This window comes from Amia ocellicauda, chromosome 3 (assembly GCF_036373705.1).
Source record: "Amia ocellicauda isolate fAmiCal2 chromosome 3, fAmiCal2.hap1, whole genome shotgun sequence".
NCBI classification, from domain to species: Eukaryota; Metazoa; Chordata; class Actinopteri; order Amiiformes; family Amiidae; genus Amia; species Amia ocellicauda.
Genome location: NC_089852.1, coordinates 38,455,528 through 38,483,524, shown reverse-complemented (window position 1 = coordinate 38,483,524; position 27,997 = coordinate 38,455,528). Strand labels below are relative to the sequence as shown.

The 27,997-nt window shown below is 41.9% G+C and overlaps 1 protein-coding gene across 2 annotated transcripts; it reads left to right on the top strand.

The window, feature by feature from the left end:
* Positions 1–14: 14 nt before the first annotated feature.
* c2cd3 (C2 domain containing 3 centriole elongation regulator) lies at positions 15–27,886 on the top strand. Of its 2 annotated transcripts, XM_066699361.1 has the most exons (33): positions 15–235; positions 743–1,012; positions 3,767–3,924; positions 4,236–4,456; positions 4,606–4,817; positions 5,181–5,316; positions 5,430–5,588; positions 5,704–5,854; positions 5,957–6,117; positions 6,516–6,713; positions 8,410–8,522; positions 8,619–8,737; positions 8,848–8,979; positions 9,127–9,621; positions 9,816–9,967; positions 10,189–10,432; positions 10,657–10,846; positions 10,988–11,171; positions 11,363–11,535; positions 11,799–11,934; positions 12,484–12,752; positions 12,977–13,057; positions 13,316–13,933; positions 14,133–14,456; positions 15,814–15,952; positions 17,082–17,146; positions 17,324–17,529; positions 18,045–18,175; positions 18,379–18,507; positions 18,657–18,874; positions 19,065–20,007; positions 20,562–20,670; positions 27,508–27,886. In XM_066699361.1, the coding sequence occupies exons 1-33, from the start codon at positions 175–177 to the stop codon at positions 27,646–27,648; spliced, it is 7,038 nt and encodes a 2,345-aa protein (XP_066555458.1). In that variant the 5' UTR covers positions 15–174; the 3' UTR covers positions 27,649–27,886. The 2 variants fall into 2 exon arrangements, with proteins under 2 accessions (XP_066555458.1, XP_066555457.1); XM_066699360.1 differs by having other exon boundaries at positions 10,657–11,171.
* The last annotated feature ends 111 nt before the right edge of the window (positions 27,887–27,997 follow it).

Sequence of the window (27,997 nt, the reverse complement as noted above, 5' to 3'; positions counted from 1 at the left end):
CGGCAGTGAAGCGGTAGGCGGCGGGACAGAAGAAAGAAGTGGGAACGGTTTTGTTGTTGCTCAGAAACAGATAAGGACCCTGTTTTCTGTTTGGGAAGAGAAACTGACACCTTGCTAACCATGAAATGATATCACCAGCGAACCTTACGGTGTATAACTTAAGGGAAGGGACACATGCACGCAATGAAGAATAAGAAACTAAAATCCAGCAAAGTGGGAAGCAAAAGAAAGAAAGGTAGTTCATTTAACTTATTATTAAGATTGCAGACCGACTCGGCTGTTGTGATGCTTTCATTCAGTGACACGTGAAACATTTACAAAACTAAGTTAATGAGAGTTAACTAATCACTGACAATGTCCGAAATATATCGCGAATACAGTTTGCCTGTGATGCAGAAACCAAAACTCACCTGGCATTTGATTGTTTTGTTCCTGCACGAACAGAAATGAGCCAGTGTAAACTTTCTGTCTTTATGTTTTGCATGAATATTTTAGGCACGTTAACATTTTAAAACTCTTTTGAGGTCAGTACAATTTATAATAACATGCACAATCGTTTATAATGCTGTTATGTAACAAAAAATGAAAAAGTTTGAAAGGGTTCTGAAGATGATAAGCTACTGATGAATTATTGGACATGTTAGCTACACGGTAACTCTTATAATTACATGCAATATGTTGTTAGTCTACGTTAAAACTAAGATTATATGGAAATACTGATTGCCCAACTTATATTTGACAGCCCCCAGTGATGTATCCCCATCCACAAGTCTCCCTCCTCTGTTGGAGGGGCAGCTGCGTTGTTTTCTCAGAGTGACGGTCAGTAGGATCCTATGGACCATCCCAAAGCCCCCTGCCGCACCACGGGTCAGAGTGAGATGGTGGGGCGAGTCGTCCGATGGGACCCATTTCCGCCCCCGGGACAGCTCTCAAATCGAGCAGAGGAGTGTCAAGACCACAGCACGCTTTCCCATCCGCTGTGGACCAAAGCAGTTCACCTCCTATCTGACAGGTAATGCTGATAAAACATACAGTTTGATCCATAAATATATGGACAGTGACACAATTGTCATCATTTTGTCCCCCCAGTTTTAGGGGCTCAAAAGTATGTGGACAAACTAACATCATAATGAATTAAATTGTGAGTTTCAATACTTGGTTGCAATCCAGATGCTGGGTTTCTTCCCTGGTGATGCTCTGCTAGGCCTGCACTGCAGCTGTCTGTAGTTCCTGCTTGTTCTTGGGGCATTTTGTATTGAAACTCACAAGTTAATTAATTATTGTTAGTTTGTCCAATTACTTTTGAGCCTCAAAAATTGGGGGGACCACATATAACAATGGGTGTAATTCCATTCTGGTGGCGTACAGAGCCAAAATGATGACATTTCTGTCAGTGTCCAAATATTTATGGACCTAACTGTACTATATCAAGACAACATAGACCATTAAACTAATTCAAATGTGAAGTTTGTTTCAGCAATATATATATATATATATATATACAGTGAGGGAAAAAAGTATTTGATCCCCTGCTGATTTTGTACATTTGCCCACTGATAAAGAAATGATCAGTCTATAATTTTAATGGTAGGTGTATTTTAACAGTGAGAGACAGAATAACAGCAAAAAAAATCCAGAAAAACGCATTTCAAAAAAGTTATAAATTGATTTGCATGTTAATGAGGGAAATAAGTATTTGATCCCATATCAATCAACAAGATTTGTGGCTCCCAGGTGTCTTTTATACAGGTAACGAGCTGAGATTAGGAGCACTCTCTTAAAGGGAGTGCTCCTAATCTCAGCTCGTTACCTGTATAAAAGATACCTGTCCACCGTCAAACATGGAGGTGGAAACAATATGCTTTGGGGGTGTTTTTCTGCTAAGGGGACAGGACAACTGCACCGCATCAAAGGGATGATGGACGGGGCCATGTACCGTCAAATCTTGGGTGAGAACCTCCTTCCCTCAGCCAGGGCATTGAAAATGGGTCGTGGATGGGTATTCCAGCATGACAATGACCCAAAACACACAGCCAAGGCAACAAAGGAGTGGCTCAAGAAGAAGCACATTAAGGTCCTGGAGTGGCCTAGCCAGTCTCCAGACCTTAATTCCATAGAAAATCTGTGGAGGGAGCTGAAGGTTCGAGTTGCCAAACGTCAGCCTCGAAACCTTAATGACTTGGAGAGGATCTGCAAAGAGGAGTGGGACAAAATCCCTCCTGAGATGTGTGCAAAGCTGGTGGCCAACTACAAGAAACATCTGACCTCTGTGATTGCCAACAAGGGTTTTGCCACGAAGTACTAAGTCGAAGGGGTCAAATACTTATTTCCCTCATTAACATGCAAATCAATTTATTTTCTTGAAATGCATTTTTCTGGATTTTTTTGTTGTTATTCTGTCTCTCACTGTTAAAATACACCTACCATTAAAATTATAGACTGATCATTTCTTTGTCAGTGGGCAAACGTACAAAATCAGCAGGGGATCAAATACTTTTTTCCCCCACTGTATATATATATACACTCACCTAAAGGATTATTAGGAACACCTGTTCAATTTCTCATTAATGCAATTATCTAACCAACCAATCACCTGGCAGTTTCTTCAATGCATTTAGGGGTGTGGTCCTGGTCAAGACAATCTCCTGAACTCCAAACTGAATGTCTGAATGGGAAAGAAAGGTGATTTAAGCAATTTTGAGCGTGGCATGGTTGTTGGTGCCAGACGGGCCGCTCTGAGTATTTCACAATCTGCTGGGATTTTCACGCACAACCATTTCTAGGGTTTATAAAGAATGGTGTGAAAAGGGAAAAACATCCAGTATGCGGCAGTCCTGTGGGCGAAAATGCCTTGTTGATGCTAGAGGTCAGAGGAGAATGGGCCGACTGATTCAAGCTGATAGAAGAGCAACTTTGACTGAAATAACCACTCGTTACAACCGAGGTATGCAGCAAAGCATTTGTGAAGCCACAACACGTACAACCTTGAGGCGGATGGGCTACAACAGCAGAAGACCCCACCGGGTACCACTCATCTCCACTACAAATAGGAAAAAGAGGCTACAATTTGCACAAGCTCACCAAAATTGGACAGTTGAAGACTGGAAAAATGTTGCCTGGTCTGATGAGTCTCGATTTCTGTTGAGACATTCAGATGGTAGAGTCAGAATTTGGCATAAACAGAATGAGAACATGGATCCATCATGCCTTGTTACCACTGTGCAGGCTGGTGGTGGTGGTGTAATGGTGTGGGGGATGTTTTCTTGGCACACTTTAGGCCCCTTAGTGCCAATTGGGCATCGTTTAAATGCCATGGCCTACCTGAGCATTGTTTCTGACCATGTCCATCCCTTTATAACCACCATGTACCCATCCTCTGATGGCTACTTCCAGCAGGATAATGCACCATGTCACAAAGGTCGAATCATTTCAAATTGGTTTCTTGAACATGACAATGAGTTCACTGTACTAAACTGGCCCCCACAGTCACCAGATCTCAACCCTCTCAATAGAGCATCTTTGGGATGTGGTTGAACGGGAGCTTCGTGCCCTGGATGTGCATCCCACAAATCTCCATCAACTGCAAGATGCTATCCTATCAATATGGGCCAACATTTCTAAAGAATGCTTTCAGCATCTTGTTGAATCAATGCCACGTAGAATTAAGGCAGTTCTGAAGGCGAAAGGGGGTCAAACACAGTATTAGTATGGTGTTCCTAATAATCCTTTAGGTGAGTGTATATATAGTTTTTTCTTTTGATTACAGATATGGGGACATTGGTGCTAGAAGTTCTGACCAAACCAGATCATCTCCCCCTTGGCCGGGTCCAGATTAATGGTATAGCTCGACTCTCTCCATCCTATGCTATCAGTGGCTTCTTCACAGTGGTGTCTCCTACCTCTGAAAAGCTGGGAGAATTACAGGTGAGGTTGAATATAAAATATAAATTAAACATGTTTTCAGTAAATCATATTTTTGGTGTGTTAGAGAAGTGGAAAAGTATTTACAGGAGGATTTTAGATATCCTTATAGACATCTGTGGCTTATAGAGCTAGCTGACATTTTTTTATTCCTGTCAAAATGCAGTTGTTTGCCAATTTTAAACAGAAATGTATTCTCACCACTCTGTAACACTCTACAAACCATCTCAAAATCTTCACTGTATGGGTAATGTTATCTTCATAATAGAGGTGTTGAACCCAACTCTAACAAGAGCATGAATGTGAACTTCTAGGTCTCCTTGGCCTTGGAGCCCCTGTCAGAAACCTATGACAGCAGCAGCTCAGTCCCCACCACAGATGTGAGTATAGACACTGCGATGTCGGCCCTCAACTCCAGATCCAAATCTGCTTCTCATGAGAACCTGTTGGTCGTTCCTTCTCTGCCCAGGCGTCTGTCTGTCAACAGCAACAGTGGCAGAGAGTCCATAGCAAGCAGTGGTGCGAATACACCAAGGTACGTTATACCTGCTGACGATAGTTTTACGCTTTTATAAGTATTATTTTTTTCCTTGCTTGTTTCTAAACATGTAGAACAGAAATTGTTAATTGATCTCATTTGGTTCTCCTTTGGTAATATAATCAAAACATTTATGTGTTTTTCAGGGGGAAAGATCATCTGTATTTCCAAGAAAAAAGTAAGACACAGAAACAGACTAGTATATCTAGTACGAGACCTGAAGATGCTCAGGGGAACTTGAGACGTTCTTCTCATAATTACATGGAAGGCCAGGGGCCCTGCACAGAACTCCAGGGTCAGCCAGCCTCGCCCCGCAGGTCTGACGCACACGGCCAAGCCTCCAAGGACATCCTCTCAAGTGAGTGAATCACAACTTTGAGCTCTTGAACAAAATTAACCAACAGCATTATTTTTTGGTGTGGAACATAAGATCTCTTGGATTCCTTAGCCATTTCAGCTGTAAGGGAAATGTAAATGAGAGGTTAAAATGGCCACTTTAAAGAGGAGATACTGGTCCTTATTTTGCCTTTGGGCAAACTATGGATACCCTGCCCACCCCACAGTAAATGTATACATTTATAACACCTACAGTTTGCCCAGAGGGACAGTTGGGCTTATGGTACCACAAATCACAAATAAGTCTATATTATACATGAATTACAGTGTTTTGGCATTGTTATATATTAATTGGTTTAATGTAAAATGTTTTTGTTTTGTTCAGTTCTACTAGATCGTGGGAGCAAGCTCAGGAATGCCATGGTGGTTTCTGCTCTGAAGTCGGACTTGGATTCGGAGCCAGCACTGAAGGACATTCCTCATCCAGTCTCTAAAGACAACATCAGCACTTCAGTATTAATGTACACATGAACATTTTCTAGCTTTATTTAACCGTACTAATCATATCAAGTACTTTTCCCCTTCCCCGCACTTTTCGTAATCTTCCGGGTATATTGTTTTGTTATTATTGCAGGCCCCCTGTGCATTCATCAGGGAAGCTGCTGCAGAATCTGCTTCACCCAGAGCCTGGTCTCCTGCCTTTGCAGAACAACCCACTGCTTCCACCAGACTTCCCTGAGCAGGACAGCACTGCAGACACAGAGAACAGAGCCATTGAGCTGCTTCTGGGCAGGTGATTGATTACAGCTTCCTATCTGAGATTGATCATCTGAATTTAAAATAAAGAGATTTGACGTCCTTGTTGTCCTTTGAAAATCTGCAGTCTATTAACCGCCTTGTTGTTTTAGTATAAATGGATCCCCACTGCAATACTGGGATGGAGCCGGTTCATCCCCAGAGTCTTTGTCGGGGGCCAGCAGCTTCTTGGGGGAAAGTGAACTGAACGATCCACATTATGACCAAAGTCTTCTAGAAAACCTCTTCTACAATAAGGCTCCTGTAAGTATCTGTGCCTCAACACATCTTCCATTTCATCCCTTTCAGTGTGTCCTCGGTTTCTTTGTTGTAGTTGTACTTGAATAGTTGTTTCCGATCATGCAGAAATCTGATGTCAGCTTGAGTGATTTAGCTAGCGAGGAAGATGATGGCCTGGGTGGAAAACGGAAGCGCAAGACGAGAGGCGCTACAGGACAGGATGCAGAGGAGCCGCTTACTGAGCCTGGCAGGGTCGCACTCTGGAGAAAGGGCCACATGAGCGAACGGTTAGTTGTTTCATGCTTTACATTCCAAGGACTTTTCAGTCTGCATCTGTAATAACAGTCCAGTTGATTCCTCAAGGAAGGAGTGGACATAATAGTGTAACGTTTTTAATTGGATGTCTTTTGTTACCTCTAGCAAAAAAAATAATAATAATTGTATTGTACCTTTAAAACTGAGACTGGGTTTTAAAATGAAAAACACGCTTGGAGTTACAGTTCTTGATTTGTTTTGGATAAGCACCATCTCCCACATAGCCCTCTGATGTTACCCAGGACTGCTGCTTTCCAATGCTTTAGCCTTTAGAAAACACTTTCTCTGTTTTTGTCACTTCCAGCATCCAGTTTCTGAATAACTTAATGGTTGTTTTAAGTAAAAAAAAAAATCTTCATTTTGTGAACAGTGTGGGTCTGGAAGGAAAGAGGGATTTGGAAGCAGAGCAGCCCAGATCTGCTATGCTGAGTGTGGACCAGGTCACTGTCTTGGGCAGGGTTCACCTGGCCAGGGTGATCATCCACTCTCTGAGCATCCCTGCTGACACCACTCCCCACAAAACCCCGGGCAAAGGAAAACCTCCTCGACCCTTAACCACCAGGAAATGGTAAATTCTCTGATGGGCATCTAAAATATTTTGTCTGTATTATGATGTATTGAAAATAGCTTCCCAAATTACGTGTGATCATGTAATGAAATGACATGCAGAAATACAAGTTATAATACAATTCATGACAAGCAAGAGGTCAATAAAGGAGGAAGTGAAACAGATAAAGGGCAAAAATTGAAGTATCTTGGAAAACGAACAAGATGTGTCAAATGATCTAAATGAGTATTTCACAGAGGTTTTTACAAAAGAAAAGACAGATAACATGCCACAGGTTAACAATCAGTCCAGTCAAACCCTAAGAGAGATCAGGATAAATGAGGAGGAGGTACTAAAGGGACTAGCAGAACTAAAAACAAACAAATCACCTGGGCCAGATAGTACATTTCCAAAAGTACTTAAAGAAATGAGGGAAATTATTTATAGGCCGCTAACTCAAATATTTCAAATGACACTTAGAACAGGGGATGTGCCAACTGACTGGAAGACAGCAAATGTCATACCAATCCACAAGAAAGAGGACAAAACTGAGCCAGGAAATTACAGACCAATCAGTCTCACCTGCATCACTTGTAAAATGTTGGAAAAAATGATTAGACAGAAAATAGAGGAGCATCTTAGTGAAAACCATATTCTTGGAGATAGTCAACATGGGTTTAGATGAGGCAGATCATGTCTTACTAATATATTAGAGTTCTTTGAACATGCAACTGCAGCTGAAGATCATGTGAAAGCATATGATATGATATACTTAGATTTTCAAAAAGCTTTTGATAAGGTTACACACCAAAGACTGATCTTCAGATTGGAAGCTGTAGGCATTCAGGGTAATGTAAGTAGATGGATTATGAACTGGTTGATGTCTAGGAAACAGAGGGTGTCGATTAGAGGAGTTGCTTCTAACTGGAGTGAGGTTGTTAGTGGAGTTCCACAGGGATCAGTACTAGGGCCTTTGCTTTTTCTAATCTATATTAATGATCTGGGATAGTTAGCAAATTTGTCAAATATGTGGACTCCTCACTTTCTCCATCCAAACAATGTGGGGAAGCAATAAAAAAAGGCTAACAATGTTAGGGTATATTGTCAGAAGTGTAGAATTGACAACAAGGGCAGTGATGTTCAGACTGTACAATGCACTAGTTAGAGCTCATCTGGATACTGTGTGCAAGTTCTGGGCTCCACACTTCAAGAAAGATATCGCTGCTCTAGAGGCAGTTCAGAGGAGAGCAACCAGACTTATTCCAGGTCTGAAGGGAATGTCCTACTGAGAGACTAAGGGAACTGAACCTTTTCACCCTGGAACAGAGGAGACTACGTGGGGACTTGATTCAAGTCTTCAAAGTCATGAAAGGCATCGACCACATCAAACCAGAGGAGCATTTAAAAATAGACTGGATAGGATCCTTGGATCACTTAGTTATTAATGGACACCAAACGAGCACGAAGGGTCGAATGGCCTCCTCTCGCTTGTAAACCTTCTTATGTTTCTTAACCAACTCAATCAGTTTAAATGAATATTTCACCATTTATGCAATGGGGCAGTCATTTGACTGTTAAGTAGCATTTTTAGCACTAGCTAAAAAGACATGCAGCCCTATAAGTTTGAAGTGACATAATTTCCCAGCAGTGGTTTGTAGGTACGAGACTGAATGCTTGAGTAAAGAACAGTATATTCTAAGTCTGATCTCTCCCGCAGCACATATTTTGTTGAGTACCTCTTCCCTGTGGCGTCCTCCGGAGGAGACCCTGCTCAAGTCTCCATGGCAACTGAAGTTACTCGAGTCGCTTCCAACAAAATGACCGGAGGAGGTAGGAGACTAAATTGTTGAGTTTCTTTTTTTATTATTAGTACTATTATTTTTTAGATGTAATTCAGATTTTTCCCCCCCTTTCTTCCTGTTACAGTTGTGAACTTTCAGCAGCGGTTTGTGTTCCCAGTTCAGTTCAGTGGGGCGATGATTGAACGTTGGTGGAACATGGATCTTGTGTTTAATATCTATGCAAGGAAGATTTCGCAAAAGAAAGTACGTAACATCAGATTGAGTTTGAAATAGGAAATACTGAAAAAAAATATAGAATTTCATATAATCTTTGCGCCTTAACCAATTATATATTTTTTGTTTTTTGCATAAAGCCTGTTCCAATTGGCAAAGCTAATTTCCCTCTGCGGGAACTCCTTCAGTCTGCACAGCTGACCTTGTCCACTGAGTTACAAGTGCTGGACCTTGAAGGAGAGAGAGATAGACAGGATCTGGGCCGTTTGAAAGTGAGTATCACAGAGATTTCTCTTTCCCTGCAGAAAAGTGGCACTTTTATCTGTTGATGTGAACATCTGTGTTCTCTTTCCTCTTGTTTCTGGGTGTTCCTCAGGCTACTGCTGCCTCCCACATTATTGTTTTGTCTCTCTGCACAGGTGTCATTTGAACTGGCAGCAGACAACAAAGATTTCTCTTCAGCCAACGCCAGGTCAGCAGGAGTCTCTAAAGCCTCCTCTTACGCTGTTACCAGTCCCGGAAAAAAGATCATCTCCCAGCATGGCAATAATGCCGGTCGCCAACAGAGCAGTGAGTCCACAGGCAACACCTCCGTACATGGCAGGGGCAACACAGAGGTGGAGAGACTTAGAAACAGCATGGAAGAAGTGCCAGGCATGAAGGGAGTACAGCAGCCATCTCCATCACATGCACCCCCCGTCTGCACTTTAAAGGCCCAGGGCAATGCCCAGCTTGAAGAGGAGGATGGGATTCTGTTGCACGCTTTGCTTATGGTACCAGACGGAAAGGATTTTAACCCGGGACCCATGCAGCCATGCAACCTGTACTTGAACTGCAAACTGTTTGGTTCTGATGAAACCACCCGTTCACCTGTCATCTGGGGCCAGAATATGCCAACCTTCAACTTCACACAGGTAAGTCTGGGGAAATTAAATGAAAACACCTTCACTTAAGTATTTCCATCAAGAAACAAGGCATGGGCCAATTGAAGTGTCAGGAAATTCTGCTTCTGAAATACCAATGAAGGAAATAGTGTTGTGGTACAGAAATATTTGTTATTGTTTATAAATTCTGTGCAAAACAAGATGCCAAGTTGTGCTTATTGCAGGTGGCTCCTGTGACGTTGACCTCCAGGCTGCTGGAGAGGATGAGGAACAACATGGTGGTGATTGAGGTCTGGCAGAAAGTGACAAGCCCGGGGCAGGATCACCTCCTGGGCCTAGTCAAGCTGCCCCTGCACCAGTTCTATATGTCCTTTAAGTGAGCATTTAATCTACTTCTGCATTGTATTGGAAATGTAGTTCCCAGTCTGGACTTTTTTTTTTTTTTTTTCTTAACTACAAATTTAAACTTACCCAGAATAACCAGAGGAAGTTAGTGTCTTGTGATTTCCACTAGTTTAAGAACTAAAGATCCAGGTTTCTTCAGTGGGGATGATGAAAAGTTTTGATTTTTAAGTGTTTTTTGTTTCTTCTCTCTAGGGATGCCAAGATTTCTCAGCTCTTGCTGCAGGCACAGTACCCCGTGGTGGGGGTGGACAGCTATATGCCTGTTGTGGACGTGTTTACAGGCATCAGCAGAGGGAGTCTGCGGGTCCTTCTCGCCATGGGCTTAGCAGAGCAAATAGTAGCGCTGCAGCGACTGAGAGATGAAGAACTGTCCTCGGCTTCTGATCTCCAAAGACCGATTCACTCTCTGGATCACATTCCACATTCTCAATCCAAGGTTATTTATGCTCTAAATTAAATGTTAAATATAGATATGTCAGTCATTTTTCTCTGTGCATTTTTATTATTGATAGTTATTTGAAGAACAAAAAGTATATTTCTTACTGCATATATTGGCTACCTTCCACCACTAAAGAAATGGAGTTTGATTCAGTTGTCTGCAAGTCGATTGGAAGTTGGTGCATTTTTGAGATGTTGACCATTTTACCTTCTCTTTTTCAGGTCCACGGAAGTCCAGCGCATAAAGACTCGATTACAGAGCACGTGTTTGAGATTACAGTGGAGCGGGTGCAGGGCCTAACACCCTTGCAGTCGACTGTGTGGGGAGAGGCGGACTGCTACATACAGTACTGTTTCCCCACTCAGGCAACAGAGACCACAAGAGCATTGGACTCTGAGGCTGTTGAGAGTGGTAAACGTATAAATAAGACCTTTCATATCGTTCCTTTTCTTGACAATTGTTCTCTTTTGTTTGCCTTTATTCTTGTGCAATATGTCAGAGAAGTATGTGTCAGGGTAGTGTTGTTGACATCTCTCGTTGTTCTTCCTGCAGGAGTCAGTCTGAAGCCGTTCCGTACTGCCACCACCCTGTGTGTCCCCGACCCTGTATTCAGCCACAGTCAGAGCCACTCCCTGCTGGTGCATGCTGGCGTCCCAGTGCAGAGGCTGCTGCTAAGTGCCTGCTCACGCCAGGGGCCTGCTGGGATCGGAGGAATCCAGTTTGAAGTGTGGTGCAGGTAAACATGATGCAGTTCTGGGCTGAGCCGCAAGAGGGCAGAAGAGTGTTAGTAAAATGACTCCAAGCTTTGTAGAAAAGGGGACTCTCTCTTACTTCAGTTACTTCTTATGCCAGCTACTTTGTTTTTATTTCTCTAGTATACAGAGAGAGATTTCATATTTTCTAATGCTGCTTCATTTTGCACTACAGGTATTACTACCCTAATGTGAGAGACCAGGTTGTGGCCAAAGGAGTCCTGCCCTTGTCCAAGCTGTGTGCCATGGTGACCATGCAAAGACAAGAGCAGACTGGCGCCCAGGTCTTCAGCCTCCCTCTCGTCCCCAGAACAGATGGTGCCCCTGGCCACCAACCACAGCCTTCAGGTAGCCCACTGGATGTAGCAGGAAGGCTTTTCTATGTGCAGCCAAAGCCTTACTGATTCCACAGCATAGCAGTATGAATGAATGCAGTGCTCAGTGTATTGAGCTCTTGAGTTTCAAGTAAAGGTAATAAGGCATCTCCTAGTTCTCACAAGATCTCGCAGGAGTGGTCCTCACTAGAACCGAAGAAGCATCTACTGTAATAGCTGCTTGGAAACAGATTAATTATTGGGTGTGTAAAAATTACAATTGTGTGTTTCTTACAGGTTTGCTTGATGTGTGCATACAGTACAAGCACTGGCCAATGAGAACAGACCGTGTGAAAGGAGGGGCAGTGGCATCGAGAGTTGTGTCTTTGGCAGTCCGGGTCCACAGAGCCGCAGGGCTTCAGGCTGCTGCCAGGTAACTGCTTATAAGGATAGACACTCCCGTTGAGACTGATATTTACCTTAAAAAAGGAGGCTGTGACCTTGAACGAAACTTAGTAATGTCTCTTTGGCTTACAAATGATGTGCATTGCATTTATTGTTTTCTGTGATTAGCTATAATACCCCCTGGCAGTCAGCAGCTTGCACCGTTGAGTTCTTCTGTGACTGCTCTCATCAGAAGATGCTGCTATCAGTTATACACTGACCAATTGACCTGAAAGAGAGCAATTTGACTGATCTTTAATACTCAAGACTATTTATGGCCACTGAAGAATATTGTTTAGGACATGGCAGATACGCTTTTCCCATAGAGTTGTGCCGTACATTCTGTATACTCACTCAGGGACTTGAATGCAGTGAGGTACCAAAAAATAATTAATATAAAATGTTCATAATGAGCGAAACATACAACAAAAACATAGTAAATTCCCTTGACTTTGTCTGTGTATTAGGGTGTATTTTTTACATTGATTTACATCTAAGTATTTCTGTTTATCTGCATATTTGCCTATGATTTTGATAGGGCTGTAGCAAAGACAGACGGTGAGTTCCAGTACTACGCGGACATCGGGGTGAACACGTACGTCACCATACAGCTCTCGTTTTTCCCAGAGCGCGAGAGGAAGATGACGCGGGTGGTGGCTCGCTCTTTCTGTCCTGAATTTGACCACCACACAGAGTTCCCCTGTAACCTAGTGATCCAGAGAGCCAGTGGGGAGACGTGCAGTGTGGCAGAGCTGCTCGAATCAGCAGAGGTGACCTTTACTCTGTGCCATCGAGACAGTAACAAGGGTGAGACGCAATGCTTATGACATAGTGGGCAGTTAGCGACAAACACAATATCTATTGCATGTGTCCTCTGATAAACTATTATACACAAAATTATTTCAGAAAATTATTATTTCACAAGATGCGGAAACTTAATAATTTTCAGATTTTTTAAATTGTAATGTATTTTATTACTTAATGATCAATATCCTTATCTATGCAATATAGTTGTTGTTTTTCAATTCCAGGCAGGGCTAACAGAAAATCAAAGGACACTGTTTTGGGAAAAGTACAAGTGCACTTGGGAGAGCTCATTCATAAGAGAACAGGTAGGAGCGCTTCTCTTTATTTCACATATTCTCTAGAAAATCACTTCAATAATGGAACTGTCAATAAACTCACACATTAATATTGCTCCTGGTTCCCTTTAAGGTATGTGGAATTGTTAATCAACAAGAAATTCTCAACGTGTATTTTCCTATTTTAAGAAATGTTATGTCCCCCATTGCAAAACAAACCACAAAAAAAATGTGTATATATATACCTGCACCAAACCCTACAATGGAGGTGTTCTTATTCTGTGACAGGTATCTCAGGGTGGTTTGCTGTGAATTTGCCCAGGGATCGTGTGGCCTCCGATGGGTTGCAGGACACAGTTGGGGGGCTGGAGGTCTCGGTCTGCTTTGCTCACCACTCGGACAGGGAGAGGGTCATTAGAGCCGCCCGGGCCCTGGGCTGGGACGTGGAGGTGGACAGTGAAGGGGACGCGTTGGACAGTGAGCTGTGGCTGGAGAGAGAAGGGCCTGTGACTGTCACTGTGTCCGTCCCCAGAGTCTGGCTCCCCCTGCACTGCCTCCTGCTGGCTGGCAAGAGAGAGCTGGACCGCTCCACCTACTGTTACTTTCGCTACAAACTGTACGACGGCAAGGCCTTCTGTTCCTCGCTACGCCACCCCTCCCCCGAGGAGGAGGACGAGGAAGAGGGTGTCGCCACGGTGACATTTCCAGGTAGCAGGGCTGTGGAGCTGAGGAGCAGCCCCCCCCTGCACTGGTACCTGCGGGAGGAGAGGCTGGAGGTCCAGGTGTGGGTGGCGTTCGGAAAAGAGAGGAGGCTCAGGCCTCACGACTCAGACCGGCTGGTGGGCTCGGCTTATGTGGACCTCTCGGCGCTGGCAAGAGGGACTGGTCACAAGCTTGCCATAAGTGGTAGGTGTAATAGAATAATATATATGCTATTATAAAAATGTATTCTATTTATATACTTATTTAATGTGGTTTTAATTTAGTTATCATAATAAGACCGCACCCCGGAGGAAGAGCTCCCATACTTTGTTATACTTTGTAGATTTCATAGCCATTTTCTGGTAGGCAGTTGTGCTGATAGTGTCTTGTCTGTTGGTGGCAGGCGTTTACCCGCTATTCAATCGCACCGCGCCCGACCTGTCTGGGGCTGTTCTCCGGCTGCACGTGGCCCTGACTCCGTACGGCTCTGCTGCCTTCCTGCCGCACACCCCCTATGGAGACGGCGAGGCTGAGGATGGTGGCAATGGCCACTACAGGTCTGAGGACAGCCTGCAAGAGCACCCTGCGTCTCCCCTTGAAAGCTGGTGCCAGAAAATAAGCTCAGCGCCTTCAGATCTTCCAGGCCTGCAGGTTCCTGATGTTGATGTGGCCGATACATTTGCTGTGTCAATCACTGTGGAAAGAGCCATGCATCTTAGCCTAAAAGGTAAAACAACAATATGCATTTAATCTACTGACGTTATCATTGAGCCTTTTAAAATAAATTGTACTGGGTGTAAAAACAATTAAAGATCACATATTTTGCTAATGTGAATATATGTACAGAGCAAAAGGAAGATTTTATTTCTTGATCAGTGAAGTACAGTACAATTTGTTTACTGCCAGAGGACTGACAAATCCAAACAGCGGAGAAATTGTTTATTTTTAGGGATGTCGTTGCGTGTTACAAGTCTGCTTGTATTTACATATTGTGTGCTGACGAAAATAATGATAAGTTAGGGCTTCACTGAGAGCAGAGGGTATTATCAGAGAAACCACAGCCTCAGCTGCGCATAGACTATGCTTCTGATTTCACTGGTGAGAACATCTAGTTCCGATTCACTTTCTTTGATGTGTGCTCAGGCCTACACAGGAGTTATAAAGGCTTTCTTCTGTCACTTTAATGTCAGTCTCAGGGGCTTATTTATTCATATGTAGGGGAGAAAAACATTTCCCTGAATGTCTTCTCTGATGAGAGAACGTTTAAAACACATTTGCATAAACAGGCTTTGATAAACAGATCAAGACAGAAAGCCAAATTATGAAGATCAGCTTGCAGAGAGCATGCGTGCTCTCCCTCAGACGTTACGCTACAGCTGTGAAACCAGATCAGTTTCTGTCTCCAGGTACGAATTGCAAGAAAGGGCATGTTTATCTAATTTACCTAACTGTATCATTTGTTTTCACACACTGTAAAATTATGCGATGTTCATTTTTCGGCCACCTTATTATTAAATTGGTAGTTAAATTCTAACTGCAATTAAATATACCTTTATTTTCACAGCGTGCATTAAAATCTCTCCATATCCTTTTTTTCCCTCTTTGAACCCAGTGCTAAATAAAGTAGTAAAGCACCATATTTACACACTTGCTTGACTGAAAACTCTATGAATACACTTTTGTTTCTTGATATTAGAATGGGTCTGGCTCACACTAGTTCTATGGCTGTTGTTGCCATAATGATAATCCCATCTCTACGTTACTAGTTCTATTGTGATGTCTGCTGTTTTGGAATGCCTTGGTATCTTTACACAGCTCATCTCAGCGAAGTACTCTGTAAATAGCACTGCAATCAGAGGTATTCAGACTTCAGACACATTTCCATTGAGGTTTCACACTGCAGCTGCTGAAAGTGACAGGCTATGCATTGCAAAATATGTTACTGTACACTCAGTTGCAACAGATGGTCGAGAGACCGATGCGTGGGCAAAAAACAACAAATTGAACTTGATCAACCTGATAAATTCAGCACAAACATTTCAACAGTCATGTGAAATTTCTTCCCTTTTTTGCAATGTTCCCAGGCAGTCCCATGGTGGATCCGAGTGCCATGGACCCCAGTTGCTGTGTTTCTTACGCCACTGCTGACTTGGTGAATCCTGTCACCACTCAAGTCATACAGGAAAACAACTGCCCGGTCTGGGAACACCATCAGCAGACTCGGTGAGAAATTCAGTCCCAGGCCCATCTCAGGCCTACCATACTTCCATCCTCCTCTACAGCCCCAGAGCCTCACAGGCCCAAACCAACACATTTTTTATATCCAGAACAGTCTAGCTATTATATTTATGTACAATTGTATCATTGTTTCCTATGTGGTTTTGTTTTCTGAAACATTATTGCTTGTGTTTAATATTCTGGGCAGCGACAGATTAATTATATCTCCGCTCTGCTAAGTCATTTTCTGAACTAGTAAACGGTTACTCCTTCATTGAACATGGATTTATAATGCAAAATGGCATTTGTGGGGTTGCAGGGTGACATCTTCTTTGATCATTTATGTTGTGACGCACAGTTTGAATTGTATGTGTTTTATAACCCCAGTGGATGTGACTGTTGCTATGAGTTGTGGTGGAAGGCTGCCAAGGTGGTAACTAACATGGATCGGTAACTTTTTTTCTGTATAATCTTAGTCTGTAGTTCATTTAATTTAACAGATCATAATTAGCAGGATATAATAAAGGCTTGTTGTTTTCCGTTCTGTTTTCTCACGCAAGGAGACAGGCTGGCTGGGAGCCATTACAGTACTGGAACCCAAAACAACACTTTGTCATATATGTGTACAGTGTTGTGCAATTAGTGGGGGCATATAAGTTTTCTTTATGTCTGAACCATTATTCTTTATATAAATATTAAGTATTAGGCATTTACTCGGGTCCCGAATCCATTCATGGCAAACCTTGAAAAGGGAAGTGATATTGTTCTCCGCTATAAAAGGTTAACATGAACTCTTGTATTAATTTAATAGACAATCTGCATGTTTAGTTTTGATGTTTGTTTGTAAGACAAATGTGGATAGTCGTAATTGATTTCCGAGCATTCTCTACTTCCAAGTTCCCCATTCTTCCTTTTTCAAAAGGGTTACCAATTTTATTTCTCTTGACGTTCTGCATGTTGGCATTGCCCCAGGTTTCGTTCTAATTCCAATAGAAAGCTCAGGTTGTGGGTTGGAATGATTGGATTAGTTTTTGTTTACAATAAGGTTGCGGTCTATGGTTCAAGAGACATCTGCATACTGTAATCTACAAAAACATGAACTGCTTTGTTCAACTAATTGTGTTTTTTTCTTAAGGCTTTCAAAGGAAATACTGGTAGATCCACAGCAGACTCTGGTTTTCAAAGTCTGGCACAAAGGAGGTAAAGGAACAATATTCTCTTCACAATATGTTCTCCAGTGAACTCCTCTTAAAAATAAATAAATAAATGAAGATTTAATTATTTTGGAAAAATATATGTATTTTGAGGACATAGTGGTGTTAATTGAATTTGTATTGTTAATGTATGTATTTATTTATCTGCTGCCTTTTCTTTTAGATGTAGAACGCGTGATTGGTTTTGCGTCTGTTGACCTGTCTCCCCTGCTGTCGGGGTTTCAGTCTGTGTGTGGATGGTACAACATCACTGACTTTAACGGGCAGTGCCAGGGACAGCTCAAAGTGGCCATCTCTCCTCTGGAGACAGTCAAGCAGCTCGGAGGACAGAGGCTGGCAAACATTAAAGGCAGCACAGAGGCGTCTGCAGTAAGTACCAGGCGCTTTCACACTGCATTTGAAATGGGATTGGCACCAGGCGCCTGTTCGAGAGCAAAAGCCCTCTCCTTGAAGGCAGAGATTATGAAAGTCAAATTAAGAGACGCCAGTGCAGGCATGTAGAACAACTTGTTCTTATGTTTTTTTTTCTCATTGTTAGTTTTTCTTTATCCACAGGCCCATCAAAGAGACTCAGACTTTGACTCCAGGTTCCTGTAGTGTGCAAAAGTAAAATTAAAATCTGCTATTTGGTCTTTATTTTGCACTGTAGTCAAGTGAGTGAAAAATGAGACATTGCCACACACAGTACAATTTTATTCCTGTAATTTTTACAATGAAATAAACCTGAAATAAATGAAAGTATAGCAATTTTGTCATAGTAATAGTATAACAGTAATATTAATCTGCGAGTGAGATATTTTCAGAAAACAAAATAAGTAATGGACTGTAGGAATGAATTCAGATGAACAGCTGTGTAAATCTTTTCGTGTGTCTGATCACTGCAGGTACCTCCTCACACAGCCCCCCTCTCGTATCGGACCACAGCGCTGTATAGCGCCTTCCCCACTCACATTGCCCGGTATCCAGAGCAGCTTATTAACACCTCCCCCGATCAGGCCGACATCCTTTCTGAGAGGTAATGTCCAGTGAATTGTCCTGCTCATGCATGCGCTGCCTTGTGTGTTTCATAGGCGGTTTCATCTGGTTTGTGATGCGCACATTTGTAGATTTATTCTTTTAATGGTTTAAAATGAAATCGGTTAAATACGATTTCATTCTAAATGACTGTGTTAAGTATGAAACTTTACAGTGTTAATAATGCCTGAATTGCCTGCGCAGGTCCAGTGCATGTGGTCGCCACGAGGAGCACAGGGACAATGTGCGCCGAGTCCATCAGAGTCTGCAGCAGGGAGAGAGGCTCTCCTGGGACACGCAGGCCTCTGGCTCATCCCTCTTCACCGCTCTCAGGTACCAATTGTTTCAGCCTTCGTACCTGTTTTTCACTTCAGTGGAGAGACATTCATTTTGACAGCTATGTGATCTTTCAGTGGTTGGAATTAAGCTGAGGACCTTTTAGCTGACTGCCTATTTACAAACTTTATTTTTATATTTTGTAGAAAAAACCTAAGTGAGCTGGATGATATTCAGAGGTATTTCAGCCAGAAGCTGTCCACCCCAACTTTTCCTAGCCTTCGTGAGCACAGGAGTAAATCCGGACTGGAGAGCGCTGTGGGCCAAGAGCCGCAGCACCATGCCGACTGTCACAGCACAGACTCCTCACAGCTGTTAGAAAAGTCCAGCAAGTTGGTAGGGGAAGTGAACAACTTGATGAATGGTAAGCAGATGTCTTACGCCATTTTTATGTACAGATTCAATAGTTTGTTTTGGCATAAATCATGTTTATAATATCAAGTATCTATCGGTGCCATTTCTCTTAATTTTGATCACATATAACCAGCGATTTGTCTTTTGACCGTTTGAATTAAAGACATTCTGACAAGTGTGGTATGATTATTTTGCAATAGATCTACATGGGACAACTCTGCATGTCTCCTCTGAGCCACCTCACTTCCTGCCTCCGAGCAGCTGCAACGCAGGAGCCACAGCCCAGGACAGTGCCTCATCCACAGCAGAGTTCCCTGAGGTGCAGCTTCTCTTGCACCAGGAAGCAGACAACACCAACCAGGATGGAGGCTCTCTCCCCGCTTCCTCCGCTGTACCCAGCACCCATCAGCAGGTCAGTGTGGAGAACACCAGCGAGGGAAATGAGCGGCTCTCTGATCGCGATTGTGACGAGCGTGACGGCTTCGGAAGTGATTCACACAGTGAAGGCGACTATGAGGAGACAGTGGTCCAGCAGCGACCCCTCAATGACGTCACTGCGCTGACTGACAAAACCAGTCCCTGGTCCAGCCTACTGTCAGAGCCAGACATGGCCTCTGTGGAGGAGCTTGAGGAGCCGGCAGCGCAGGAACATCTCAACCGACAGTCGGACTCGTCCAGAGAGGAAAACATCATGGCAAGGGGCAGCCCTTTACCAGATATCTTACACGACGGTCACTCCAGCATGCCGGGCAGCGCGAGAACAGCCGAGTCGCCACGGTGGGGTGGCCGAGTGTGGCCTACAGAGTGGACCGAGTCGGATGAGAATGAAGAGGGTGCTGCAGACAGACTCGCCGGGCAGCCTGAGGCCTTGAGTGAAACGGAAGGAGAAGCCCAGGATCAGGAGAGAAGAGGAGGTCAGGCGTCCACAGCCCCCCTCAGACTCAATTTCTCACTGGATGCGGAGGATCTTGATGACACGGGGAAGGACATCCACTCTGAGCCTTGCCACAGAAATAAAGATTCAGATGATGAGATACAGAGCCTATCGAATGCAGCTGAACATCTGCAGGACAGACCAGACAGCGGGCAGTCAGAGCGGGGAGCTTCTCCGTCAAAAGATGATGAGTCGCCCCTGACAAAATTGTATCCTTTAATGTACTCTGTTTTTGCTCTATTGAGATTTCACACGTTGCAGGGTTGAGTGTTTTTCTAAAATCACTAAGCTCCCCACACCTTCTGTGTCATCGCAATGAAATGTCATTCTGCTATGCAATTCATGAGTGTAATGGACTAGTGCACAATCAAAATCCTCTGCAAAATTAAAGTAGAATTTGTTTTCAGTAGCATTAACTAGGGATTATTTGTAAACCTAAACATTGTAATGTACTTAGCAACAACACAGTTATATAGCATAACATGAATTCTATTCTGCAAGGATGAGTAATAGGGAAAACATTTATGGCTGTTATTGTTCAAGAGATGCATGATATATCCTAACTGTGTAGCTGAGTTTATAGTCCATTCTGCAAACCAAAAGGTTGAACCTCCATGGATTCTGCGAGGCACTTTCAATATGTGCATTCATAACGCACTGCTTTGTAATGGCCCTCTTTCAATTGATTCAGTAGGATCATGTAAGATGGGTCTAGAGCACATAGGGCTTGCATGATTATTTTTCCTTAACCAGCACCCTTCAGAGCAGACTCCATGGTGATGCCCAATTTCTTTCTACCGACTCAACACCTGGAGATGTCTATGAGAGCCCTCCGGATTGCCCCGGTCTTCTCGTCAGCTTCCTCGCACCAGGTGTGTATCCAGCGATGAGCCTAATTCTTTAGTCTTCATTGCCAAGAATAATTAACCAACACCAACAGACTGTCCTGATATGTGAAATAAACTACTGAGTAGCAAAGCGTGATATATTCTCTACTATTCTACAGGTGTGGGGTAGAGATTACTTGTCAAAACACACCACCTGCTGTTTTCCCATTGACACCAGCTGCGCTATTTTAGTTGTTGGGAGATGTTTTATGTTCAGGCCTGGGCACTGAATGAATCCTCAGAGATGATGGTTCTGCTGTAGCTAATTAAACTATAATTGGTCTGGTTATCAAGCTTTCATTGCAGCTTTAAAGCCTTTTGTTAGAAAGCTCTTGCAATCTAATAACCTTGGCTACATTTTCTGTGAATAATGACAACTGACTCCAGATCCAGTACTTTGAGCCACTGCCTGTGTATTTTATCATCAAGATGATGCCATGTAGAAATTATTGTAAACTTTTTGTATTGAATTTGAAAGATCTGGTACTAAGATAGCTGAACATGTTGTGGACATGTTTTCTAAAGCTCTTCATGGTTCTATTGTTGGATTAAAGGTTTTGCAAGAGCTACCCTTCTGCTATTTTCTCATTAGTATACATTGTTTGCTTTCCTTAAAATGATAGTTATCTGCCATTTGAGTTCAGTGTCCACAAGAGTTGCAAAAGAAGAACAGAAATGTCTTTGTTCGATTAGTGTCTATCAGAATATTCTTTCTCATTGATTAGCTTGGATTCTGGTGGTAAGTGGGGCTCTGGGGAAAGCCAAGGTTAAAAAAAATATATATACAAAAAACAGGACATTGCTTCACATTTGGGAAACTGAAGGTTCATATTACATAAAGGCATTCTGCTGCGTCATCATATTCATTAGAGTGAGAATTCAGGTCAGCGGTGGTGCTTAGCAGGTCTCACAGTAGGCTGTAGAGCAGGAGAGCATGCAGTTTCACACCAGAGAGAGGCAGGGATCTCCGCCATTTCACATTGTGGAGCTTCCGGGGGTTATCGGGTGTAATGATTCTGATGTCTCATAGCAATTCATGATAAGAGTTGTTTGTTTATGGCTCCTGATAAGCAGGAAAAATCAACACAAAAGAGGAAATTGCAATCAGCTTGAGCCTGCACTGGGTTAGCCAATGGATTGTGTACATTTCTACACCATCAAATTCAAATGTACCTACAGTAGAATGGGTCTAAACTAGTGCTGTAACAAACACTGCTGGATCACTGTTGTGCAGTGAGCCAGAGTGAGCAGCTGAGAACATGGTTGTCAAACGTGTTCGACTGGCTTGCTAGGAGGTCAGTAACCATAGGAATGGTTTGATGTCATTGTTCACCAGGCGAATGTTGTGATGGGTTGTTTGAAGACCATCAGTAGTAAGAGCTCATTCTATGCAATGTAATATTGTCCGACTAGACTGTGCAAAATCAGCTGGCATGGTATCAAAATCAATCCTGGCATTTTTGCTATTAGTTTAACACCAGAAGTCTCTATTTAAGTAGGTCACCATGTATTATTCAGCTATTTAGTCAAGGACCAAAGCCAAGTACATGACTTGGCTAAGTTGTTGCACATAGTGTTGGTTGTGTCATGAACTTGTAACATCAAGGTCTTACTGCTGCCTTGGCAAGCTCTCCTAGCAGCTGTAATCACGAGGTTAAGTGTCAAATAAACTTCTTTTGGCCGTAAGTAGAAGTCACCCCCGTTTCGGTAGGGTGCCCAGGAGAGGATATAGAAGCTTGAAACAATTTGGTGTGTAAAAGGGCACTCAGGCAGGCGTAAGCATAAATAATAGGGTTAAAGGACATGACTGATCTTTCCACTGCTGAGGAATTTGCCTGGCATCTCCTGACGGAGAACTCTCTCTCTCTGGCCTCCAGCAGCAGGGTCAGGAATATGTTTGACAGTCACAAGCTGAGACAGAGCTTGCCCAGAGCACTGCAGTAGTCTAGAGAGTTGCTCTGTTTAAGTTGACCCACCATGGGTCTCTGAATGGAAAAACTGAATTACCTTTAAAAACAATTCGGGGAAAGAGGAGACTGTAGGGTCCGTACACTTTGTAATGGCGCGAAGAGCATCTGACCCCATTTGTCATGAATGGGATGATTATTTTATGTTGTTGTAAGTGGTTTGTCTAGACTGTGTCATTTGTGATTAAATACAATGAATATGCCCTCGGTGTTAATGAAGGAAAGTTGTTGTCTTCTGGCAAATTTAACAAAACCTACATTCTTAATCCTGCTTCAGCAAATACATATTTCTTCCTTCAAGCTGTGGTTTGTATTCAGTATGGGGAAAGCTCTGTTATGATAAGAAAAAACACTAGCCAATACTGCAGTAATGTGTGTTGAATTGCAGAGTATAGGGTATACTGTTTTTCTATCTAGACTTTAAGGCTCTTTGGGTTTGAAACTCGTTTAATTATTGAAGAGAAATGGCGTTGCTGCTAGTGTCAGTTAACTTGAAATTGTTGATGGAATGAATGAACATTGTATTGTTTTGGCATGTGAATGCATGTTAGCACGTTTGTAAAAAAAATAAGTCGCACCACATGAGGGTATGGGAGGATACAGTGAAGGGAAAAAGTATTTGATCCCCTGCTGATTTTGTACTTTTGCCCACTGACAAAGAAATGATCAGTCTATAATTTTAATGGTAGGTGTATTTTAACAGTGAGAGACAGAATAACAACAAAAAAATCCAGAAAAACACATTTCAAAAAAGTTATAAATTGATTTGCATGTTAATGAGGGAAATAAGTATTTGACCCCTTCGACTTAGTACTTGGTGGCAAAACCCTTGTTGGCAATCACAGAGGTCAGACATTTCTTGTAGTTGGCCACCAGGTTTGCACACATCTCAGGAGGGATTTTGTCCTACTCCTCTTTGCAGATCCTCTCCAAGTCATTAAGGTTTCGAGGCTGACGTTTGGCAACTCGAACCTTCAGCTCCCTCCACAGATTTTCTATGGGATTAAGGTCTGGAGACTGGCTAGGCCACTCCAGGACCTTAATGTGCTTCTTCTTGAGCCACTCCTTTGTTGCCTTGGCTGTGTGTTTTGGGTCATTGTCATGCTGGAATACCATCCACGACCCATTTTCAATGCCCTGGCTGAGGGAAGGAGGTTCTCACCCAAGATTTGACGGTACATGGCCCTGTCCATCGTCCCTTTGATGCGGTGCAGTTGTCCTGTCCCCTTAGCAGAAAAACACCCCCAAAGCATAATGTTTCCACCTCCATGTTTGACAGTGAGGATGGTGTTCTTGGGGTCATTCCTCCTCCTCCAAACACGGCGAATTAATTTGATGCCAAAGAGCTCGATTTTTGGTCTCATCTGACCACAACACTTTCACCCAGTTCTCCTCTGAATCATTCAGATGTTCATTGGCAAACTTCAGACGGGCCTGTACATGTGCTTTCTTGAGCAGGGGGACCTTGCGGGCACTGCAGGATTTCAGTCCTTCATGGCGTAGTGTGTTACCAATTGTTTTCTTGGTGACTATGGTCCCAGCTGCCTTGAGATCATTAACAAGATCCTCCCGTGTAGTTCTGGGCTGATTCCTCACCGTTCTCATGATCATTGAAACTCCACATTGTTTGATCTTGCGTGGAGCCCCAGACCGAGACTGACAGTTATTTTGTGTTTCTTCCATTTGCGAATAATTGCACCAACTGTTGTCACCTTCTCACCAAGCTGCTTGGCGATGGTCTTGTAGCCCATTCCAGCCTTGTGTAGGTCTACAATCTTGTCCCTGACATCCTTGGACAGCTCTTTGGTCTTGGCCATGGTGGAGAGTTTGGAATCTGATTGATTGATTGCTTCTGTGGACAGGTGTCTTTTATACAGGTAATGAGCTGAGATTAGGAGCACTCCCTTTAAGAGAGTGCTCCTAATCTCAGCTCGTTACCTGTATAAAAGACACCTGGGAGCCAGAAATTTTGTTGATTGATAGGGGATCAAATATTTATTTCACTCATTAACATACAAATCAATGTATAACTTTTTTGAAATGCGTTTTTCTGGATTTCTGGTCTCTCACTGTTAAAATACACCTACCATTAAAATTATAGACTGATTATTTCTTTGTCAGTGGGCAAACGTACAAAATCAGCAGGGGATCAAATACTTTTATCCTTCACTGTACGTCTCCGTCAGCCCGTCATACCTGTATTCAATTTCTACAGTGTAGCTCAGTTGTTTACCAAGAACTCTGTGTACAAAGGTCACGAGCCATGTGTGTCTAACTGGTTCCAACTGGTCCCTTAACACCCTGTTCCTGCTGACTGTAGCAAAAACATTCTCCCCCACCTTGCTTATTAGTTTTTTTGAATAAAGGTTTTATTTTTTTTATTTTTTTTTCCCCCATTTTTTAAATATTTGCAATATTTTCTGAAGGAGGGAAAGGGCATGCCATTAAGTACAAGACTTCCTCTTAACCCCACTGTAATCTTTCATTAGGAGATATGCAGTTTGTTCAATTATATGCAACCTATCAGACTAGGGCCTGGTCTTGTCATTTTGTTTGATTTTAATTAAAGTTTCCAATCATTTTCAAATTAAAGCTACTAAAATAATGTATATCCACACAGGGGAAAAGAAAATGATAAAGGTTATGAATATGCATGAATAGGCATACATTAACAATAAATGCAGCTAATCTCACAGTCCAAGCTCTTTTTTGTTTTGTTTTTATTAGAAAGTGTTTTCACATTGTTAATATGCACCATTTCATGTAACAAACAGGGTTCCTATTTTATTAAATTTTGATCTCCTCTTCATTTAAATGCTTTTACATAGATAAATATTGTCACTACAGCGATCATTTGCATTTCCCCTCATTTGCATGTAATTTAATTGGCAAAGGAGTTTTTGCTACTATCTAAAACAAACATTTCATCAAGTACTGTGTTGTGGATAAGCAACTAGCAGGAGGAAATGTAACTTATTCTGCCCTTGTGTCTAATAATAGGCCCAATGGCTGTATACAAAACCATTAACTGGCATCTTCCTAAGTGTTTTTTTGCTTGTTTTTTAACCAACATTTAATGTAAAGCTGATGACTCTGAACAGATTACATTATTCATAATTCCTACAAGTCTTTAAGGAAAATGAAGATAAAAATGCTTTACGTGACTATGTTATTTAAATGAGTCCAAATCAGGCATTGTATTTGTCAGAGCCTCTCCAATATTACACAATGCAGTACTCTGAACTGCTTAAAATCAGATGTATTGGTGAAATTCAAAGCAAGTGTTTGTTGACCCAGTTTAAAAATGGTCCACTAGTGCTGTGTCAGTTCTAGAATGGAGGAAAAAAGAATGATGGAGTGCATCTTCTCTGAATTCTTTTAAATACAGAATATGTTTCAATGATATTCATTTTTGCAAGTAACATTTATTCATTTGGATAAATATCAATATTCACTATGTTCATAATGATAACGCTCATTATGAACATAGTGAATATTGATATTTATCCGTTGGCTATTATCCAAATCCCTGGTAATGTCATTTTTACAGTGATTGTATATACTGCTCTCACTAGGTACAACTGCATGTTGTACATCATGGGTATATTGGGATATATGTTTTTAATGTTCAATGCTTATTACAAATTTTAAAATTAAAAGTTTTTTTTAGGGTGCAGGAGCAATGATACATAGTGGGTATCCAGGGCAACCGGACTTGGATTACCTACATGTGCAGTTTTATAATTATATCCAAGAGAAAGGTCAGATATTTGAAGGTTGGTGTTCACAGCCTTTTGTGGCACAAAGGCTATCCCAGCAGTGGTCAGAAAAGTGCCTTCAGAATTAGACCCCAGGATAAAGTGCTGCTAATACATACACTACCGGTCAAAAGTTTTAGAATACCTAAATGTTTCCAGTTTTTATTGAAATGTACGCTGTTTAATGTCTCAGTGTATTCTGAACTTAAAGCATAGAACAAATAAACAATTGGAGATAAAAAAATAAATAATTGAATTGTTTTGTTTAACAAAATGCAACCCCTTAAGCTGACAAACACCTCTGTCACCCTTAAAAGGGCACCAAATCCGTGTGCTTCTCTTTAATCCCATGTGTACTCTTCACTGTTGTGTTGTTTGTCAAGTGTTTGGTATCCCATGAAAACTGAGACTTTCAGTTTCTAATGATGTGAAGCATTCTCTGATGTGAAAAATTCTGAAATGGGGGAGTGAGAGGCATATTTGGTCTGAGTAGGGATACAAAGTCTCAGAAAATATTGACAATTATGACATTCTGGAACCAGACAGTCTGCTGATCAAAACAAGACCATCCATGTTTTGGCAGAAGCAACACACACCCGTAGAGAGCTCAAAATGTCAAGATGGAAAACTCTGTTTACAGTGTACTAATACACAATGATTTTACATAATTGGATCTGAACTTCTCTGTGAGAACTTCTCTTTTTTTGAACTTCTATGCACAGGAGCTGCGCATAACACTGCCAAATAATGCTTAAGAGGGTGTAGTAACACAGTATATAACTCTGAAATGTACAATGTGTTTCAGTTTTTGGTAACCTAAACTTTTTTTTTTCCCCACCTTTGGCAGTTTATTGCTTACCTTTATACCATTTCAGATTATTCACTCGACTTGAACTTCTTAAATTTCAATGCAAACTGGAAAAATTGGGTTGTTCTAAAACTTTTGACTGGTAGTGTACTTGCATGTATTATTATTTGAAAACTTCTGCCACTATAATGACATTTTACCATCTGAGGAACCTGTTCTCCAAATCAGATTTAAGCCAATGATTCCAAAACCTTGAAGTCTTTCTGATGACAAAATGTCTTAATTCCAGACAGGAACCTGTGTGCAGCAAGGAATTCCTTTCAGAAGAGCAACGCGACCGAAGCCCACTGTACCAACATCCTTCGCAAAGACAGAAGAAACTAAAAGAATTGCTAAGATATTTGCAGCTCAGTTTACAGAGAAGAAATAGTTGTTTTGTTTCAAACCATTTCTTTTATGTCCATGCACCTGTGCGAGTGTGTGAAAGACAATGTGTGTAAATTATTATGTATAAACCAAATACCCCCAGAATTATTTTTGATTTAGATTATACCATTTATATATATAAATATTATAAAGGTGAGTGTGAATGTACAGTATTTAATGTTGCAATAATGTATATTTAGTGTTTTTATTTAAATGTTACAAATAAATGTTTTATATAATGTATTAAATGTGTGTACAGGCTTTGTGTTCTCAACCAGCAAACCCTGCACCTTTGGATTTAGTACACATTTTTTTTAATCCTTCAGTTAAGGATTAAATAGCATTGAACAAAA

Excerpts from the sequence above, each read along its gene's own strand:
- c2cd3 (XM_066699360.1), top strand. The coding sequence starts at position 175 with ATGCACGCAATGAAGAATAAGAAACTAAAATCCAGCAAAGTGGGAAGC. Across the intron at positions 9,968-10,188 it reads CAGTTCTATATGTCCTTTAA|GGATGCCAAGATTTCTCAGC; the intron begins GTGAGCATTTAA and ends TCTTCTCTCTAG. Across the intron at positions 11,935-12,483 it reads GGGCTTCAGGCTGCTGCCAG|GGCTGTAGCAAAGACAGACG; the intron begins GTAACTGCTTAT and ends TGATTTTGATAG.